General features: G+C 32.9%; 1 protein-coding gene and 1 long non-coding RNA gene across 2 annotated transcripts in view; both read left to right on the top strand.

The window, feature by feature from the left end:
- LOC111705289 (long-chain fatty acid transport protein 4) overlaps nucleotides 1–20995 on the top strand; it is a 59688-nt gene that overhangs the window by 29495 nt on the left and 9198 nt on the right. Inside the window, exons 14-16 of the mRNA XM_023477783.1 lie at nucleotides 17798–17852; nucleotides 18868–18947; nucleotides 19132–19185. Coding sequence (XP_023333551.1) covers nucleotides 17798–17852; nucleotides 18868–18947; nucleotides 19132–19185 — 189 coding nt within the window. The remainder of the gene's footprint in view (nucleotides 1–17797; nucleotides 17853–18867; nucleotides 18948–19131; nucleotides 19186–20995) is intronic.
- Nucleotides 14127–16889, top strand: LOC111705288 (uncharacterized). The gene is made up of 2 exons (XR_002765977.1): nucleotides 14127–14676; nucleotides 16101–16889. It is a non-coding gene; the product is annotated as an uncharacterized LOC111705288 (long non-coding RNA).

The raw sequence follows: 20995 nt of genomic DNA, 5'->3' as shown, positions 1-20995 counted from the left end.
TACATTCTACACTGTTATACATTGTACCGTGTGGTTTACATTTTACAATGTGGTGTACATTATACACTGTGGTGTACATTATACACTTTGGTATACATAATTCACTGTGGTGTATATTTTACACTGTGGTGTACATTATATACTGTGTTATACATGGTACCGCGTGGTGTCCATTATACAATGTGGTGTACATTATACACTGTGGTGTACATTATGCACTGTAATTTACATTTTACACTGAGGTTTACATTGTACCCTGTGGTGTACATTATACACTGTGGTGAATAATAAACAGTGTTTGCATACTTCAGTGTACTAAACTTGAAGTGATAGCTATTAATTCTCACATTGCAAGGATGAATACTGCTGACATAAATGTATAAATAAGTTAATTTTTTACCCAAAAATAGTAATTAAATGAATGTCTACTAAGCAATATGGCCTAAGAAATCTGTACTATATTAATGATACAGTGTTCTTCACAGAACATGAAATGCAGTAAAAGATCACCAAATATGGTATACAAGTTTAAAATTGTCTAAAGAAAACAGTAGTTGCAGCAATTGCCTCAATTCTGGACAACTGTTTAGACATTCAAAACAATAATAGTAAAATGTCTAATGGCACAAATAAAGCAGTTTTCATTTTTTTTACGTTACTAATATCTGCCTAGTGTCTATGATCTCATGGCGCTAACCAATTCTGTAAAAGTGATACCTATTCTTATGATAAGCAACCTTTTATAAAATTGCTGATATAAATCGCAATGTGACTATTTTTTAAAGTTTAAGATAAATAAACGAAGGAAGACAATTAATCATATAGTTTCTGATGAGTTTTGAATAAAAGTTTTTACAAAGAAGATTCCAGTAGCTTTGGCTCGCCCAAAAACAAACAATGCAGGATTCAAAGGTTAAACCTCTAACAGTTTTTAGGCCTTAAGATATTCGAATTTCTGTTTAATAGTTTAATCAATAAGCCCCACATTAAATGGACAAAGTATTTCTGAATAAGTTTTAATATTTCTTTGTTATGAACTAAATTTCCAGATTTCTCTTTTTGTTCTCTCATATATACTATTCAAATGTTTAATCCGTCAGGTTTGAACTTTTCAATGTTAACTTTAATCCTACTCAGAGATTGTTCCTCTCCGTTTTAAGAGTATTCCAATCCTTCTTAACTACTTATATATATATTATTAACACTGAGGTTTTCATTTAGCTATGTATTTCAGTCCAAGGGAAAAATGTTGACAATATTAATCATATAAATGATTAGTTAAAACGAAAATATAATTACGAATATAGAACTTAATATATAACAATATTAGAATAAAAGTATAAACAATCTGATTTTACAAAATATACATATATCTATCTTTACTTAATACTATTGGATTTCAACCTCTATGAATCAGTTTAGGGTGAATAGATAAATGCGAATTACGGATATGGACAAAACAAATATTTACAAATAAAATGATTTATTACCTAGATTTTCCAATTTGTTTCTTCAAAGAAACACGTCAAAATCACTGGGTCATTTTACAATAAATACAGATCTGAGAGCAAAGATCTAGGATTCAAATCCAACTAACTAACCCGAGTCAAAGTCTGTCCTGGCTTTTTATAGTAAACCATGATAGATTGTTCTAGAACATTCTCGAAGCTGTTGTGCTTGTTTTTTGGCGCTGCTTGATAATTTATTCTAGAACTTTCTTGAGAAAAAAGTTCTCTGACTCACGTATTCTTTGCGTGCATCTTTTCTTCTAGCTGGTTCTAGAAGTTTTAGATGTTTCTACGATCTGTTACCCAGGGTTGTTTAACCTTTAATCTCGATAATTGATGATGGGTATACAGGCTAGATAGTTCCCAGATTCAAGGCCAATTATATCTTTATCATCAATTATTAATTATACAGAGAAACATAGTTAGAATTAAAACTTGAGGTTTTACAATTCTTTCTAAGATGCGTCCAAAAAATGGTTTGTTTTTTAAAAATTGTTTGCTTCGCAAAAAAAAAAATTTCCAAAACTTGTGAATATTTTCACTTGCACCATCAGATCGAAACTTTTATGAGAATCAGTTTGAGAATGAGATCTGCAAGAAGCCTCATGTTGAGCAACCCAGACCGCTTACAGAAGTATCTGACCCTACAGGTGAGAATAGTACTGATCCAGCATGGTCTTCATTTCCTTGTAGGGGTACAACCTGGAGGTATAGCGTGATCAGAGTCACAATGCGTACCCTGCAACAGCCCATCACTTAATACACCCATTAGCATCTGCCTTTTAACCATCATGGAAAACTGTTTTTTTTTTCACCTGTTAGAGTTGTTCTGTTACCCGTCTCCAGTCCTTAAGTATGGAAATAATCCAACTTCCTCTCTCTGTCATGACATTTACACTGGATCCGTCACCTCCCAGGTACTCCTTCATTACACGCTCCTTTGACATCATAGGTGATATGGCATCCTGGAATGATTGTACGCCTGTGGAGAACCTGGCAAAACTTGTACTTGGGCAGTCTTAACAGTAGTTACAGTACATGCTGTTCATCAAGTTTAGTAAGGACACCCTGGGTAGAGCACAAAGGGCACTGCTTGTACAAGTGACCCAGGTGGTCAGGAGGTCTGTTCTCTAGTCTGGCGTCTCCTGCTATGATGTGGTTTAGGGCTCCACACTCTTTGGAGTCATTTATTTTAGTATTTGGCTTGAACCACTTACTTGGTTCTGATAACCATTTCAGAGATGGAGCTTCACAATCTGGTTAGACAGAACCCGTCTTTTCAGATTTGCTCTAGAGACCTGGGTTAGGTTGGAGATGCCTAACTGTTTGTAAGGACTTCATTCATTTAGTCCATGGGCGGACCCAATCATTTTTGACACTGGGTTTGATTAGATTTTGTCCTTGGACACTAATATCAACACCATGATATTTTGCCACCATTGTAGCCTATAAATCAAGGTTTGAGTCACTGACCCTCCAACTATTCTGGTTTGTACCATAAGAGAGAATCACAGTTTTCTCCACTGCAAGCTTCATGTCCATTTCAGTATAAAATTTTTGTACAGCTCTAAGGAGTCTATTCATTCCTCTTCTTTTGGTCCTTGAGATAAGAACAAGATCATCAGCAAAAAAGAGTGCAGAAATAGTCATGCCATTAAATTGAACACCCTCTTTCATAGAGTGTAAAACTTTACCTAGACCTGAAACATAGAGAGAAAATAACAACGGAGACAAAACACACCCTCCCTTTACTCCTCTTGTTAACCATAGTGGATTTGACAATCCTCCGCATAATCTGGCTCTAACATTATCATTGAAATACATTGACTGTTTAATCTGCTTTACCTTCCCTCCAAACCTCAGGGAGTCAAGTTTTAGGTAGAGTGGTTCACGATTTACTGAATCATATGTCATGATGTCGCAAAAAGCTAGGGATACAGTATGGTTTCGCTTCTTTGCACGCCTTATTGCAGCCAGAAGAATAAATCCAAGGTTGACCTTCATTTCCTGAAACCAAACTGAGTTGACCCGTAGAGCCCTTCTGTCTCACAAATTTTGTCCATGAAAGAATGAATTATCTTGGTGACTAGGTTCAGGATTAAGCTGACCGTCCCTACTAGTCTCAGGAAAACACCTGTTAAAAGTAACCAGCTTTTTATCAATTAAAGTCATTTTACCTGTGTTGAGGACCTCTGCAGCCTGATTTTCATGAAGATTATTGTTAACCAATGAAGTCAAGCATGTGAGGGCCTCTGCTCCTGCGCGTTTGAGCATGGAGGTTGTGATGTTGTCTACTCCTGGGGCATGGTTATTTTGGAGGTTGTCAAGATGTTCTAGTCCAAGAGATTCATTCACTGGCACACATATCTCTGGCTCATACATAGTCTCATCATTTTCTGGAGTTATCCAGTCTTGCCATGAATTATTAGACTTGGCCTGAGCCTCTTTAATTAACTGCTCATTCCTATGTGTGAATACAGACGATATCTTCCCTGAGAAGATGAGAGCTAGTTGCTCAAGGACTATTCTTTCTACTAATTCCTTGTTAGTAAGAAGATTCCCATGTTCATCCTTGATTGCTGATAGACTGCCTTTTTTCCTCTCTGATCTCTTGACTAATGCCCAGAACTGTCCAGGTTGTGGAAAGAAGATTCAAGCACGTAAAATTCCTGATCACTTCAAAAATTGTCCTCAGCTATATTTTGAAATTATAGATATAAAATTGGATAATACGCAAACTGAACAATTTACTTTGAAAACCTGGATAATATCCTTTCAACCATTTGTATACAAGCTTGAATCCTCTGAGAATTGGTTTTTACACTGTGCTTATGTTTTGAAAGATAAACTGGTGTTCTATATAAAGCATTATAGTGGAGAGGAGGGGAAGGAAACATTCAGCTACAATCTCAAGTTCTCCAATAAAGGAAAAGAGTTCTCTAGGTCTATGAGTGGAGAGTGTACTCCTTTTGATATGGAAATCAAGGATGCCAGGAGAGAAGGATATACACTTGATATCAGTGTCAAAGTTATGAAAAGGAAGTGTTTATTGCCAAACACAGTAAACGAGTACAAATGGGACATTGAATTTGGTTTAATTAAAAACTGAATATAAAAGCTTATCAATGGAGAAAATGTGACAATCTAACTTTGCTATATCCCACATTCTTCTGCCAACTACCAGTTCATTGAACGTTTCTTGTTATTTTACAACATCATTACCTATTAGCTTGCGAAAACAGAGAAAATTATATAGTCTGTAATTTCTTAGTAAACTCCTTTATTGCTCATTGTTATTTCTTGATTAATCCTTTGTCAATTATTCAATGACAAAGTGCAATAGTTGCAATATCTCTCTGAAATCATGGGACGCTGAATTTAGGAACAAAAAACTAAAATATATTTTAATCTTTTACACTTGTGTGGTATTTTTCAAATTGCACAATTCACCAACGTGGAATTTTTTAACCTTAAATTATGTCTTCTTTAAGATACAAAGAAAAAATAATGTAACTCGTGAATTTTTACCAAATAACTATCTTGTCATGTAAATTTTTCAGTAAAGGAGAAAACAATAGGAAAAGGAATCTTATGGAGAAATTTAACAAAAAATAACTTCAAATAAAGAAATGTAATCAGATTAACAGATTAAACAAACTTTATAAATAATGGAAAAAGAACAAAATTTCAAATCAAACTGAATTGAACCAGAGATGGATAGAAAATCAAGGGGGGAAAAGGAAGAAATCTGAAGGTCAAATGTACTGAAAACAAGAATAGCAGTCAATTCAATACCAAAAAATAAAAATATGTTTTGATGCGCAAAATAAAGTAAACTACTCCTAAATCCAAACAAAAAATTAACTTTCATAAAAATAAACAAAAAAGTGAAAAGGAGAAAAAGAAAAAGTGATCAGAAATAAATTCAATAATTTATTAAATTAAATATAATATTAAGAAACAAAACAGAAGGAACTATACAAGGAACCAATCAAGAAGATTTTAAAAACAAAACAGAACAAGGATTAACTCTTGAAGAACAAATGTAATGGTTCTGGGTTTTTTAAATTCTTTAGTTTTATTTTAGTTTGTTTACAATTATTGATTTTAATTTTTAGATTTTCAATTTTAATGCTATAAATTTTTATATTTCAGTATGAACATTTAAATTCAAAATTAATTATTTCAATTCGTTTAAAAGCTTACTCCAAGTATAAATTTATGAACATTAAATTTTAGTTTCAGGATAAAACAAAACCAAACTAGGTCACCATAAAAAATAATGGAAATGAACAGAATTGCACATAAAATAAGGAGAAAATTCATCCAAAATATACTCGAAATAAGGTTATGAAAAAGTAACAGATGACGCAGAGATATTTATATTAAAATGGATAAATATCTGTTCTCAGAAAACCAAAGTCCAATTATGAGATTTTAAAAAATTGAAAAGAAAGCTGGATTACAAATTTCAATACTATCAGGGAACAAAGTACAACAAAGGAATATAATTTTTCTACAAAATCTGGAAGCAATATGTCTTCATTAAAGTGTATTAAAACACTCAAAAAAAGACTCTCAGAAATGTTATTTTCCAGTAAAGTTTCTGAGGAAAAAATTGGAACAATTCATCTCACCATCAGAAAAAAGTTTACCTTATTAAACTTTTTGAACAATCATTTTCACAATCTTTAGGGCAATAAAATTAACAACTGTTTAAGTTTGACTGATTTTTATTTTTTTACTTTTTAAATTCTGTTTTAATATTTTTAAATGAGATAGAATGATGAAAGGGTTGATCGGCACCCTTGCATGGGTCTGGTGTTCATGGAGCACGAAACCCATCCATTTTTTGGAAGTGAAGTCAATTGAAAAAAGAATTATGACAGAAGAATACTACGTTTTCTTGGGGAGATTATCACGTAAGAGAGAAGTACACTTCTAAATTCAAATCTAACTCTGACTGGGCAATCTATTTGCAAGGGAAGTGCAATAAATTTGACGTAGCAAAAAAATTGAGAAAATATCTGGAGTCCAAAGACTCAATCTCCGAAGAAAGAGAGAGATTCGCAGACCGATTCAAACCTGCTAGTAGGAAAGGAAGCCAAGCAAAGAAAATGAAAGAACATTCGTCAGCAAAGAAGAAACTCTCAGATTCATCACAGCGAAAGATAACAGATTTCGGCGTAATAAGACAGTTCATCCAGCTCAACGGAAACTGTGAGCTCAAAGAACTAGAACAGTGACAAAACTAATAAACTACCAAACAAGAGTGATAGTGAAGATGGGAAAAGAGATAAGGAAAGCTCAGTTCGGATTATGTAAACTCTAAGAAAACTATGTCTAGTTTATACCTAGTCAATTATAATTGGGAGTTTATCTTCGTTTGTCTTTGTCTCGATAATATAGTTGCTAATTAATATTAGTACGGTTATGGGTTTTTTAAAAATAAAAATAAAACAGAAAATACCAAAAAAACTTAAATACAAAAAAATCTAGAAAAAGGAAAACAAAAATTTAAATGGAAATTGGTTTTGTAACTGGTTTGAATGTATTGTTTTCAAAAATTGTTTTTTAAAATAGTTTATTTTGTTAAATTATGGTTTAAAATCTAATGTATGTAAAATGTTTATATAGGTCTGGAGTATATAGACCAAGACAGTCTAAATTCATGTTGTTTCTTTACATTCGTCAAAATTTAAACAAAGGTAAACCAATGCTCATTTTAAAATTAAGTAATCATTCCAAAATTCAAATTTGAATTTGATTAATCATTCCAAAGATTCTTATTTGTTAAATTAAATTATTTCAATAAATAAAAAGTAATTTTTAGTTTCAATTTTTCACAGTTTATTCTTTCAGAACCATGAACCCAATAATCACCATTTTATGGGCCATAATGTCAACATTCCAGCATATAAACAACAACACCGGGATGGTGGTAAGAAATCTGGGACAAAAACTGGTTTTGGTTTGTAATTCTATAAAACTTTATGTTAAAGAATTATTGGTTGGAAATAGAACTTATACCATATCTTCTGGATCTGATTTTCACACAAATTGGAAAACTTTTAAAACAAAGGTCAGAAATGAATTGAGTAACTTGAATATTAAATGGCAAACTTTGAAACTTATAAAGACTATCCCAAGTCTGTCACTAAAGAACAACTGTAATCAAAATATTGACAGGATTGCAAAGAAAATTGAATATCATATAAGGGACAGTATTAAATGTATAATGGGCAAGCTGGCTTCAAAAGAAATGGAAAGTATCATTAAAGACTTAAAAGGTGAAAGTTTCTTCAATCTTTCAAGTGGTACTATGAAAAAATTATTGGCTGAATACATTAAGTTGGGTAAAAAATTTACCCCATATTGTAAAGTCAATGTGAAACACGAATTAGAATTATTTGAGCAAGAGGTCGCCAAGATTGTAAATCAGCTTGTGTGGAAAGAATCTCAATATATTCAGACCAAAAATATTTTTGTCAGGTTCAGTTAAAAAGTTATTAAAAAGAAAGAGTCCTATTTAAAAGGCAGTTAAGAAACAAAAACTACGATAATTTTGAGACACAACATCAAATTGAAGAAGTGTTTAAACCAAATTCTGACCAAATATTGGTAGCAGCAGACAAAAATGTGGGTTATGTTTGTATGGATAAATCTGATCTTCTAGCACAATATGATAAAATAAATGAGAAACAACATTTTGGTAAAACTTAATTAACTGAGGACTGGTACTTGAGACACATAATGGAATATCTGCAACTAGCCTCTGAAAACATCCTGGATGAATTAGCAAATATAGTATCGAGCACAGATTGGACAGAACAAAAATCCAAAATTGGCATGTTAGGATTAATGCCTAAAATACTGAAATTAAAAGTTTTAGCAAAAGAAAACGTGGAAAACCTAAATCGCAGTGGCATTAAAAGCTCAATGCGTGATCCCCTCAAAATGGTGCAAAAAGCATTAGACAAGATATACAGTCACTATATTTTATAGAAAACGAGTTTTAAAGACTGCATGGACGTCTTATCACCCTCAGTAACAGGAATTGATGAGGCCATAGAGAGAATTAGGAAAACACACACAGGTAACTGGGGAGAATCAATAGAACTAGAAGGTGATTTCGGGGATTTATATTCAAATCAGTGTTGCCAACCGCCCGAATCCTTAGGCCCAAAACGAGAAAACAGCCCGAATGAAATTGCTGTGGGCCTAAGGAAATTGTGGGCCTAATTTTGGGCCGAAATGGAAATTGTTGATCTTAATCTGTAAAGACGCCCAAGTCAAGGGCAGGTTTCTGTGGATTTAGGATTATTCATATTATTGGATAGTAGTCGACTTCGAGTCGAGTGTAGTGTGTACAGTGTTACAGTGTACACAGTGAAGACAGTATATTATTAATAGATAGAATTAGAAACCAGCATCATACACTTGTACGCTGACGGCACCATATGGGTGGCCGGCAGATATTTTGAATTGAAAAAGTAGATTGTAGAATTATTGTTTAACTTTCCAATATTATCTCGTTTTTATCTTCCGTTCAATTCTTTTATATTTTCTATATGTTAGTGTTAGTGTTAAATATAAATTTTTATTTCAGATTGTTGTAATGAATCAAGCAATAATGGCTAAACCTAGAGGACAGAGAAATTATAACAAGGGATGGGAAATTAAGTTTCCTTGGATCAGACAGGGTGTGTCGAAAAATCGGGCAAAATGTCTTCATTGCAAATCTGAAATGCATGCCAAATTAGACGTTATAAGGACACACAGCCTAGGACTAGGTCATATGTAAGTATTTTTTATATAATGGGCATTTATGGCGCTTCAGGCCCTTTTCTAGTAACCATTTCAGTTGTTAACTGTCAATTTTCAAGCCGCCATTTTATCAGGGGGGGGGGGGGCAAAAAAGCGCTCTATAAAATGACCATTTGAAAGTATTACTTCAATCTACATTGTGAGATTTTCACCTTAATTTGAGTTTGTTTTAGGTTCCTCATCAGAGCACTAAATAAGAATCAAAGTAAAATTCCGTTTTCTGTAGCCCAAACTGTGCCTGATGAGCTGAAAAGTTTGGAAATTAAACTAGCCACAATGGCTATCTGTCATACAAGCATAAGGAAATTGTTTGATCCTAAAGTTAAGTTAAATCTACAAGATTGTTTTCTAATATTTTTTACATTTCATTTAAATTTAGTCCATTAAAGTTTTTTTTATCAATTACATTAGTTATTTATTCATACATTTGAAATATTATAAATTGAAATATTAAATGATCAAATAACATTTTCACAGAACTGTTGATCATCTAACAGAAATTATTAGCAACAGTGCTAGGGGTGGGATAATGGAGAAGATTAAGCTGCATCGAACTAAGGAAAGCAACGTTATTTTAATTTAGAAATGATTACTAAATCATCTCGAATTGTATTGCTACTTGAATTTTAAATTTTAAAATTTTACAGATTTAAAATACAGGGGTAAATTTTTCCTGAATTTTTTTTGTTGAATTGTAGAAATTNGTGTACACTGTACACTTGAATCTTAGAAGGTAATTATTTGGACTGTATGTGTGCCTTTTAAGTATCTTATACTTATGCCTGATATCCAAGAAGCCAAGTGTTATGAATTTACAGTTCGAATTTTGCCCCCCCCTAGGAGCTCCAGGGGGGGGGCAAAAAAAAATTTTGCGCTTCGCGCAAATCTTGCCCCCCCCTACATTTATTTCTGTATACGCCCTTGTCTATATTATATTTTTTAAACATATTAATACAACGTTTATTTTCTATTTTTTAAATTCAAATTGATTTTAGTAATGTAGCTCGTGTAAACAACTCAGTGTGGAGTAGATTCCGATCTAAAAACAACAAATGTGTCCAGATCAAATGCATTTGCCATTCACTTGCATTAGTAGTCAAACACTCATTTGAGGCTCACATGCCTGATAGTATAGCTTTCCTACTCCATGAGGTGCCTGCCCACTTTGCCAGATCTACCTTGAGAAGGGAAGAATTCTTAGAAATTCAGCAAGCTCTGGGTTGTACAGGGGACGGTACACCTTTTAACCGGTACGTGGAAACTAGAAGGTTGGCAAGGGGAAGAGTTATTGAAACTATCCATGCTAACTGGGATACTCTCTGTGCATACTTCCAGTCGATTAAAAATCAAGTTCCTCAGGAGCAGAGATTCAAAGTTGCCAAGCTATGTGAAATATTTCTGGATCGTTCTAAGTACTGTCTTCTCATGTTCCTCCTCCCGATTGTCAAGCAATTTGAGAAGATTAACAAACTATTCCAGGTAAACACAAATTATTAATCGAAAAATCTCCATCCAAATTTTAATAATTATACATTCATGCTCAATTATTGAATAATCTTGTTTATCAGACCCAGGGATCCGGAGAAGCTGAAAGTGCATACAATGCTCTTACATCTTATGCTAAAAGTATAAAAGAATGTGTATTTACTTCTGGTCCAAATACTCAGAAAAAGAGATCGGAGCAGGTGGATCTAGGTGCATTATTTACCATTGAGTGTAGTAAATACAGTAGAGGGAGTGAGGAGATTCAAGCTAAGATAAAGGATGCAAAGAACAGAGCTTGGGCATTCTTGCTAAGATTAGTGGAGGAGGTGGAGAAGAGACTACCTGCCAACCTGGAAGTTTTTAAGCATTTAAACTTTTTCCGACCTTCATCCATCTTCTTGAAAAACTTTGCCGACATGCCATTTATGGGTTGTATCCCTCTGGAGAACCTTGATGACCTTGAAGAAGAGTTCCGTCAGTTTAAGCAGGTGGACTGGAAAAACACAGGTCCTATTAAAGAACTTGAGGGTGGTTTACCAAAGGATTCTGTATCCTTTTGGAGTAAAGTTTTGGAATACACACATCCTTTTGTTGGAGACAAAGAAGATGATGACAATTCAGATCCTGATGATCTGGAACCTCTCAAACCATTCCAGAACCTGGCACTATTCGTTCTTGGGCGTTTTACTCTAGCTCATTCAACTGCAGCAGTTGAGCACATTTTCAGCATTGTGAGTGTGGTTAAGAACAAACAGAGAAACCTTCTTAAAACTGAAATGCTTGAATCCATCCTTAGAGTGAGGAGCTATCTGTATGCTGGAAGTGCTGTGTAACAATGAATGTTAACAAAGAAATGCTTGAGCTGTTAAATGTACAAATGTACAAATCTACTAAAAACCAGGGACCAGATTTAATAAAAATCAAGGCATAGTTGAACCCTGTAGACTAGGTTGAACCACTTCTTGTCAGCTTGAACTGAAGTGAAGTGGTTCAACTTTGTCTATGAGGTTGAACTACATGTCATGCTCCCTTTTCATTAAATCTGGTCACAGGCCCTGCTCCCTGACCCAGAAGATCAGGAGTTCAACCAGGTCGTTGAACTTCTCCCTACTTCTACTGAGTTTTGTTCTATGTAAAGAGCAATGGTTCATTTTTTTCTTTACACTGTTGTTTTTTCATACTTTTTTCTTTCTCTTTCTTTAAGAGGGGGTGCATTTTGGTCTTCTTTGTTAGAAGGAAAATTAATATACCTGTGATCTGTAACAACTAACATGTACAAATATGTATAATTGTTTAATTGTACATATATATATCTATTGTCTAATTTTTTTTCAGATACTAATGCTGAGGGTACAAAAGAAGCAATAAATCAACTATTTAGGTTAAAAATTTAAGAATTAGGCCAAAAATTTTGCTTTTAGGCCCAAAAAAAATTTTTGGGGGGCTTCGCCCCCCTAACTAGTAAAATGGCCGAATTCTTTTATCTTGGGCCTAATTCTAATCTATTTCTGGCCTAGACCGTACTTTTGGAGTTGGCAACACTGATTCAAATTGCATTAAAGAGTTATTAGAAAAATGTTTAAAAGATAGCTGCAAATTAGCTAAACTATCAAATGAATCAATAGATTTTATCGTAAACTTAATGTCGTTGTCAATGAACCATTCATATTTTAAAGAACCAAACGAAATTAATAAAACATTAAAAGGCTTCTCAGTGGGGGACAACTTTGCTGCGAGAGGTAGCAAAATAATCCTCAGAATTTTTGAGTTAACGATATTTAATAAACTACAAGATCACAAACTGCATAAGAATGTGAACAGATATTTGAGATTTCGTGATGATGTATCATTACACGTTACAGGAAATACAGAAACAATGTTAAAAATAGTAAAAATCATAACAATAGGTTACCCAGAAGCAATACGATTCAACGTCAAAACTAAGATTATATATGGGAAGCTTCTAAACATTAAAATTTTCTACAATCCAGCAACTACAAAACCAGTAACAACAGTATTAAGAAAATATAACTCTAAATATGATGTCATTCCTTTTAACTCCACTGTAAACCCAAAATACAAGAAAATGGCAGGATTGTGTCATTTCAAAACAAACAGGACACATACAACATCTGAAGAAGAACTAAGTCGACAAAATCAAATAATTACATCAATTCTAAAAGAAAAAGGTTTTCCTTTAAAATTCATTAAAAACCTAGTAAAAATACCGAAAGACTCAGAGTCATTAATCCAGAATACTAGCACACAGAATTATTGTAATTTTACAAGCACTATAAACCAAGAGTTTCAAGCAAATAAATATGAAACAATAACCAGGTCTTTGATGGAACCAACCCTGAATCCTGGAAATGGTTTTGCTCAAGAAAATAAGGATCCTCAGTCTTATATTTCATCAGCTAGGAAGAAGAAAGTGTTGAATGAAATAAGTTTAGAAAATCTTCAACCTTTTGGAAAATCCAGTTCATTGCTACTTTCTAGTTTTCCTGTTAATAATAGAAGAAATTCTGTTATTAGCGTAGGTTCGTCAATGCTTGTGCCTTGTGTGCTCAACAGTCTTGGCCAGCTCTATGATTCGATTCTCAAGGTTTTCTGTTGGAAACCAATCCTGCAAGTTAAAGTGAAAGGACTCCGATACAGTAAGAGATATTTGAGATGCCACATCTACCAGAGGAACCTGGACTGTTACCTCAGGATTGCTGTCTGTTTCATCAAGCACCATACTGCACAAAAAGAAATTCTTTTATATTGCAGTTTTATAATTAGACATTTTCCCATTAATTAAAGAATTTAATATCCAAAAGCAAATTAAGTTAACTAAGATTGTGAATAGGCAAATTAGTATCCATGTATTCCATACTACCCCCATGCACTAAATTGACTGGGAATGAGGGTAGCCAGTGGGGGGGGGATCTGTGGAAAACATGATCCATTTTGTTGCATACTAAACCCCAGCGAAAGTATTACAGGAGATGGGGGGGGGGTCCAGAATTAGTTCAAAAGTAAAGTATTTAAAGATTGTGAAAAAGCAAAATAGCATCCATTAAATATATACTACTCGCATGAAATAATTAACTGGATAGGGGTTTGTGATTTGGGTCCAGCAAGCAGAACAAGAAAGATTTTTCCTCCCCTCAAGTGAAGGGAGTAGAATAATCTCTAATGAAAATTGAATATGAGACATGATTAAATAATTTGGAGACAATTTGTGAATTAAAATAAGTCAAAATTAGTATCCATGTAATATACCCTACACCTAGTACTAAATTGACAGGATCGTGGGGNTAAAGTAGAAATTTTAAACATAAATATTCAATTTTTCCTGGAGGGAACAACCCATTCACACTAAGAAAACCAAATTCAAAATACGATGTTATTCCATTTAATTCAAATGTAAGTAATAAATATAAAAAGATGGCAGGGTCGTGCTATTTTTGAACTGGACACACGTCTAGTAAAGAAGAATTACTAAACCAAAATTTATTAGCAAAGCAGAGTTTTCCTACCACATTTATTCAAGACATAAAATCAAAACAGAAGGCAGAGAATCAAGGAACAGAAAAGAAAAGATTTACAGGACTAGCCGAGTATAATAAATTAAGCAAAAGACATATTTTCTTAAAAAATGTTGTCAAAAACTCAGTTTTAGGTAAAAACAAACACTACCTACCAGCAGAAGTCCCTGGGAAAAAATAGAACAGTTTGTGTTCACGATTAGGAAACTGAGAAAACAACTCAACTTTGAAAGAGCTACATAAACAAATAGGTTTTTTTTTCAAGAAAAATGCAAAATGAGGAGAGATGTAAAGGACTCTAGGACGGAAAATTAACAATCATGGTAATTTTTTTAACATAACAGTTTTAATACCTGTTGCGCAGGCAGAATGGGATAGGCCAATTCGTCTGCATATATACATTGAGTTTTTTTAAAAAAAGAATTTAAAAAGCAAGACCCAGCATGGATCCAGTGTCAAAGGGGCACTGGACCCATGTATTGAAGAAGGGTCCAGTGCCCCTTCTTTAAAGAGCACATTTTACATTAACCCAATCTCTGCTGGGGTACTTGAAAACCAGGATACGCTGGGGGGCAGGCAAATTTGACCCCCCCTCTAAATCCCATGTTTGATGTCCAAATATGACAAATGATACATCATTGGAAAGCTCTTGTGCTCTACAGTCTACATTTAGAATCTGCAAAAAAAATTTGCAAATTTACAAAAATTAAATTTTTTATCGGAAAATCCAGTTTTATAGTATAAATGTTTGTAAAAACAAACTTGTCCAAAAAATAAAAAATTATACATTTTTGAAAAGCCCTTGGCCATGCCATTTCAAATATGAAAAAAAATTTTCCAAATTTTCATAAAACCTGATTTTTCATCAAGAAAAACTAAAAATGTGCAAATTTCCTTCGACAGGTTGTTTGCAAAAAATTTGCAATTTTTTCTTGTAAAACTTGTGCAATTTGTTTCCTTATGTTAAAGGCTTTCCAAAAAGCTAAATTTTATCAAAATCAGACAAGTGTAAGTGGGTCAAAACAAAGATTTAGTTTATACAGAAAAAAGCAGTCATTCAGGCAGTGTGCCTGACGACTCAGGCAGTTAGTATTAAAGCCCGGTTTTAGGCCTAAAGAAAGGGCTTTGGGTATGTAGGAAAAGTCAGAAAATTTCAACAGCCTCTGACAAATACTTTTTGAGTTATGTAAAAAAAACTACAGGGGGGGTCAAATTGCCCCCCCCCCCCAGCAGGAATAGGGTTAAACAGGTTTATTAATTATTTTTTTTAGTTTTTTAGTTTTTTGACTTTTGGGGTTTATGTACTCAATTCTATGTAAAATAATGCGATCACGAAGCTAGTTTAATCTGGAAAATAAATGCAATTTACTTTTATCAATGATAAATAAAAAGGCAATCAAGCTTGGTGGATCTAATTGACAAATGTAATATCCTTCAAACACAAAAATACAAAGACGATTAATAAAATAAAATTTTAGGTATACGCACTCAATGATACAACTTAAGTCCATACGTTTCTGGCTTACAGAATTAAATAAGTAAAAGTGACATTTTCCTTTATTAAAATGTCAAAAGGTTCCTTAACTGATTTGGAAAGTCTGTTTAAAATGGATTTGACAAATCTGGCTTAATTGTTTTTTACACCCATTAATGCTTCATTGATGGAAAGTGCCCTACTAGAGCTTTATGGTATGTCTTCACATGTGATGCTTATGATACTTTGGCCATGCTTTGACATCTGCTGTAGGTATTTTTGGAACATCTAATCCTCCTGGGGAGGCCCACATATGGTAGTGACACTCTGTTTTCCCGAGAGAGTGCTCTGCAACTACCTAAGCTGCACTTCAAGGTGACTATCCTAGTCAGTCCTTGGCATAATTGTTTTTTTTCAATTGAAACATTACAGTTAGATTTTATTTGCACAAAACAATTCCAAGCATTAGTAATAACCATGATTGTTTTTCTTATCTGTTATAATTATTTAGAAGGGCAAGGATTTCAAACACAACACAAACTAGAGTTTTTCATCATTGAAAAGTGAAACTCGCTGATGTTCAGAATTTCCCCTCCTATAATCTCCTCTTAAGATTTCTCAATGTTGTTGGAGCAGAGATTGTCAGGTACCGCATCTATCCCTGGGTTGCCTACCCTGTTCATAGGGTACGTATAGAAGGACTCAACCCTACCAGAGATCGGAACTTCAACTAACCCTAACAGCTCATCTAAATGTGATTTAACAGCAGAGGATGAATCTAGAATAGATGAATTTTTTCCTGCATTGAGCAAACAATATTCCCACTTTACTTCGTCTGAAGTGGGGATTTCAACGAGATCAATCTTTTCCAGGAGACAGTGAAGAGGAGGGTTAGACTACAGATTAATCTTGAGGTGTAACTGCTTGGGCTCGTTTAAATCTAGACGAGGGAGCATAACTGTGACGTTAGATAGCTCCTCATGATCCACAAGTTCTACATGTAGTATATATTCACAATGTTCAAAAAATGATATGTCTGGGTATGCTGGGTTAAAAAAACTGGTAATATAGTAATCGAATCTTATTTTAAAATTAACAATTAATCAATCATCATTAACTGCAATTACTTATGAATATCTAACCTTTAAGCGACAAACTTTTAAGAAATAAAAATCATTAAAAACTGAAGGAAAGAAGTTTAAAAAACTACATATTTTTTTCCAAGAATCACTAAACCTTAAATTCAAAGTATGATTACAGTGAAATAAGCTTATTTAATAACTTATTAAATTTTCTTATCAACCTTGTTTGTTTAACAATACTTGGGATCAAGTAAAGTAAACTTGTGCCGTGTAATTAGCACAAGTTCGTGAGCTTACGTTCTCTTCCCCTCCTTCCCCTGGTCCCTCTTCCCCAACTTCACTGATATTTAACCCTTCAATGTTTAAACTCAGAAAAAAAAAATCTTAAAAATCTTATATATAAAAAAAAAATTTATAAGCGTGTTATTTAAAAAAATTATTTAATTGTTATTAATGTCAAATGTAAGCCCGAACCAAAATTATAGATAAACTAGTTTGGGAACCCAGCCCTGCCACAGGTTTTTAAAAGTTACTCCCGCAGTTTACCCCCACTTAAACTATTTTAACAGGAAACTAGATTTTCGCTATTAAAGTCGACCCACTCAACTTAGAATCTGAAAACCAAGCTAAGAACATTCCTGCGGGTCTCCCGAGTTCAAAATTTTGAGGCAAATCGGTCCAGGGGTTCCTGAGTTATGATCGGACAAACAAACAGACAGACAAACAGAGATTACAACTCTATATATATATTTAGATAAAGGCTCTCGAAACTTTTTCTAATGTTTCTTTGTTTATCTTTTTTCTAATGTTTCTATGTTTATCTTTTTTCTAATGTTTCAATGTTTACCTTTTTTCTAATGTTTCTAATTATGTTTTCTTTTAATTTAGAAAGAAGTTCTCTGCTCGCAACTTTTGGTCCGATTGTTGTAGAAACAATGCAACAGTAAGAGTCTCAATTTTCTTTAGAATTATGTATTTTCGTTGAATTTTTCAGTATATATTGTGTATACATTGCTTAGTATCTAAGTATACTAAACTAACGAAGATATATTGTGTATAGATTGCTCAGTATCTAAGTATACTAAACTAACCAGGGTATATTGTGTATAGATTGCTCAGTATCTAAGTATACTAAACTAACCAGGGTATATTGTGCATACATTGCTTAGTATCTAAGTATACTAAACTAACGAAGATATATTGTGTATAGATTGCTCAGTATCTAAGTATACTAAACTAACCATGGTATATTGTGTATTGATTGCTTAGTATCTAAGTATACTAAATAACGAGGATATATTGTGCATAGATGGCTCAGTATCTAAGTATACTAAACTAACCAGGGTATATTGTGCATAGATGGCTCAGTATCTAATTATACTAAACTAGCCAGGGTATATTGTGTATAGATGGCTCAGTATCTAAGTATACTAAACTAACGAGGATATATTGTCATGGATTGCTTAGTATCTAAGTATACTAAACTAATGAGAATATATTGTGTATGGTTTGCTCAGTATCTATGCATACTCTACTAACGAGGGTATATTGTGTATAGATTGCTCAGTATCTAAGTATACTAAACTTACGAGGGTATATTGTGTTTAAATTTTTCAGTATCTAAGAATACTAAACTAAGAAGGATATATTGTGCATAGATTGCTTAGTATCTATGTATACTAAACTAACCAGGGTATATTGTGTATAGATTGCTCAGTATCTAAGTATACTAAACTAACGAGGGTATATTGTGTATAGATTGCTCAGTATCTAAGTATACTAAACTAACGAGGATTTATTGTGCGTAGATTGCTCAGTATCTAAGTATACTAAACTAATGAGGGTATATTGTGTATAGATTGCTCAGCATCTAAGTATACTAAACAAATGAAGATATATTGTGTATAGATGGCTCAGCATCTAAGTTTACTAAACAAATGAAGATATATTGTGTATAGATTGCTCAGTATATTGGTGAAGTAGCAAGATATCTATATTCTACTCCAGAATCACCATTTGATAAAAAGCACAAAATTAGGTAAGTATTTTAAATATTTCATTTACATGTTACTTTTGAACATTGATTCTGAAGGGAAACTTTTCCATTTTTTGTCAAAGATCTATGCTGAAGAATTTGTTCAGATCAGAACAATATAAATGTTTAACAAACCAACCAACAAATATTAAAATAAATGAAAAATCTATTTTTTTTTAAATTTCAGAATGATTGTTGGGAACGGATTACGCCCTGAAATCTGGGATAAGTTTAAAGCAAGGTCAGTTCATTTCCTCCATCAACAATATTGAATTAGTGTTTCCAGCCAAATGGGAAAATTGTTTCACGAAAATATCGCATTTTTCGCGAACATTTTTTTAAGCCGAAAATGTCGCTTTTTTACAAAATAGATTAATGCTAAATTAAGAAATTGTCGCATATTTTGTCGATTTTGTTTCCTTTTGCTGAATTCCTTATCGCGAAAAGTGTGAAATATTGCGAACTGAAAAAATTTTTCTCGAAATTTCACAATTCTTCGCAAAAGTTTTCGTTCGCTGGAAACCCTAGATTGAACACATAAATTGTAGAATAAACAAGATTAGACAAAAGAAGAGATATTATTACTGAGTTCTCACAGTAACCATCGCATTAATCGATTTGTAAGCTTTTTGGGGAAATATTGATGTTTTGAATTTCTTTTAGATTTTTTGAAAAAACCGTTTCTTAGATTTAGTTCGGAATATGTGGACTGCTGAGCGCTAATTCTTTGCCACAATTTCAAATTTTCTAATCATCTTTGCAACCAGATGGTGTGAACCTTTAATACTTAATGCATAGTTTGAAACATCTAAGGTCTACGCCATTGGGTTGGAAAGATATAGGGACTAGAAAAACAGAGTTTGTGGTGACAACTCAATTGCTTTTTACCTGCGTTGGGTGAGACAATACGACTGAGAAACGGTGCAGCAAACTGAAAAACACTACAAAATTAATTAATTGTGACGTGGAAACTTTTTAATGAGAAATACAAAGAAAACTTCGAATTAGGAGTCATGAATAGTTTTGAAAATATTGTAAATATTTCCAACCACCTCCAAATGATTTACCAAAAAGAATGTATTGGGGCTCAATTTCTTAAATATGACTTTTTTCTCGTTTGGAACAGGTTACACTCATTCCTTTCATTAAAAGGTTTATACTCTTAAAAGGTTTCCATTTCTTAGTTCTGTACGTAAACAACATTAATTAAAACTAAGGTTTCTCATTTTTTATGAAACGTATACTTAACTTAATCCTTATCAAGAAAACACTTTGATTATAAACTAGAGTGCTCCAAACATATTAATAAAAAATTAAGATTTAAAAAAAATTATGAAAATTCAAAAAATCTTTAAAAGATTCTAAAATTTTTCCAGAACATGAAAAATTGGATCAAGTTAAACTTAAGTGGGATTTTTGAATAAATTTTTCCACTTATTTTAGGGTTAATATTGTCCAAATTTTAGATTTAATTATCCCCCTTATTTCAGGGGAATAAAGTTCCGAACCGTGATTATGTTCAAACCTGACACTGACTGTCAGGTTTGGGCACACATATTATGAAGAACCTTTTAGTAACTCTTCTTCATGTGCCGAGTGCAAATAAAAAAAACTATTTTTAACGTATTATTAAGCACTACGATAACTTTAAAAAACACAATTTATTTATTTTCTAAAATTGAAACTATGAGGGAGCGTGCATTTTAAACAAAACCCCATATAATTTTCGAAACAATTTAAGGTTTTACATTTTTACAATTCGAATCTTGGACGTGTTTTGGAACTTAAACCAACTTTCCTAACAATCCATAATTTGAAAATATTCAACAATTCAGAACAAAACGCACTTTTGCAGATTTACAGAATAGCAAGAATTACTAAAAATACTTTTTTATTCTAACCTTTGTATCTACATTATACTTGAGGAGAATAAAGAGGTTTCAAGTTTTCTTCATTTTTATCAAAAATGTTCCCTCATTTTTCTGTTTAATTTAATTGTATAGAGAACAATGAAATATTAAAATTAGAATTTTCCATTTTACATTTTACAT

This window comes from Eurytemora carolleeae, unplaced genomic scaffold (genome assembly GCF_000591075.1).
Source record: "Eurytemora carolleeae unplaced genomic scaffold, Eaff_2.0 scaffold643, whole genome shotgun sequence".
NCBI classification, from domain to species: domain Eukaryota; kingdom Metazoa; phylum Arthropoda; class Copepoda; order Calanoida; family Temoridae; genus Eurytemora; species Eurytemora carolleeae.
This window is presented reverse-complemented; position numbering and strand designations above follow the sequence as displayed.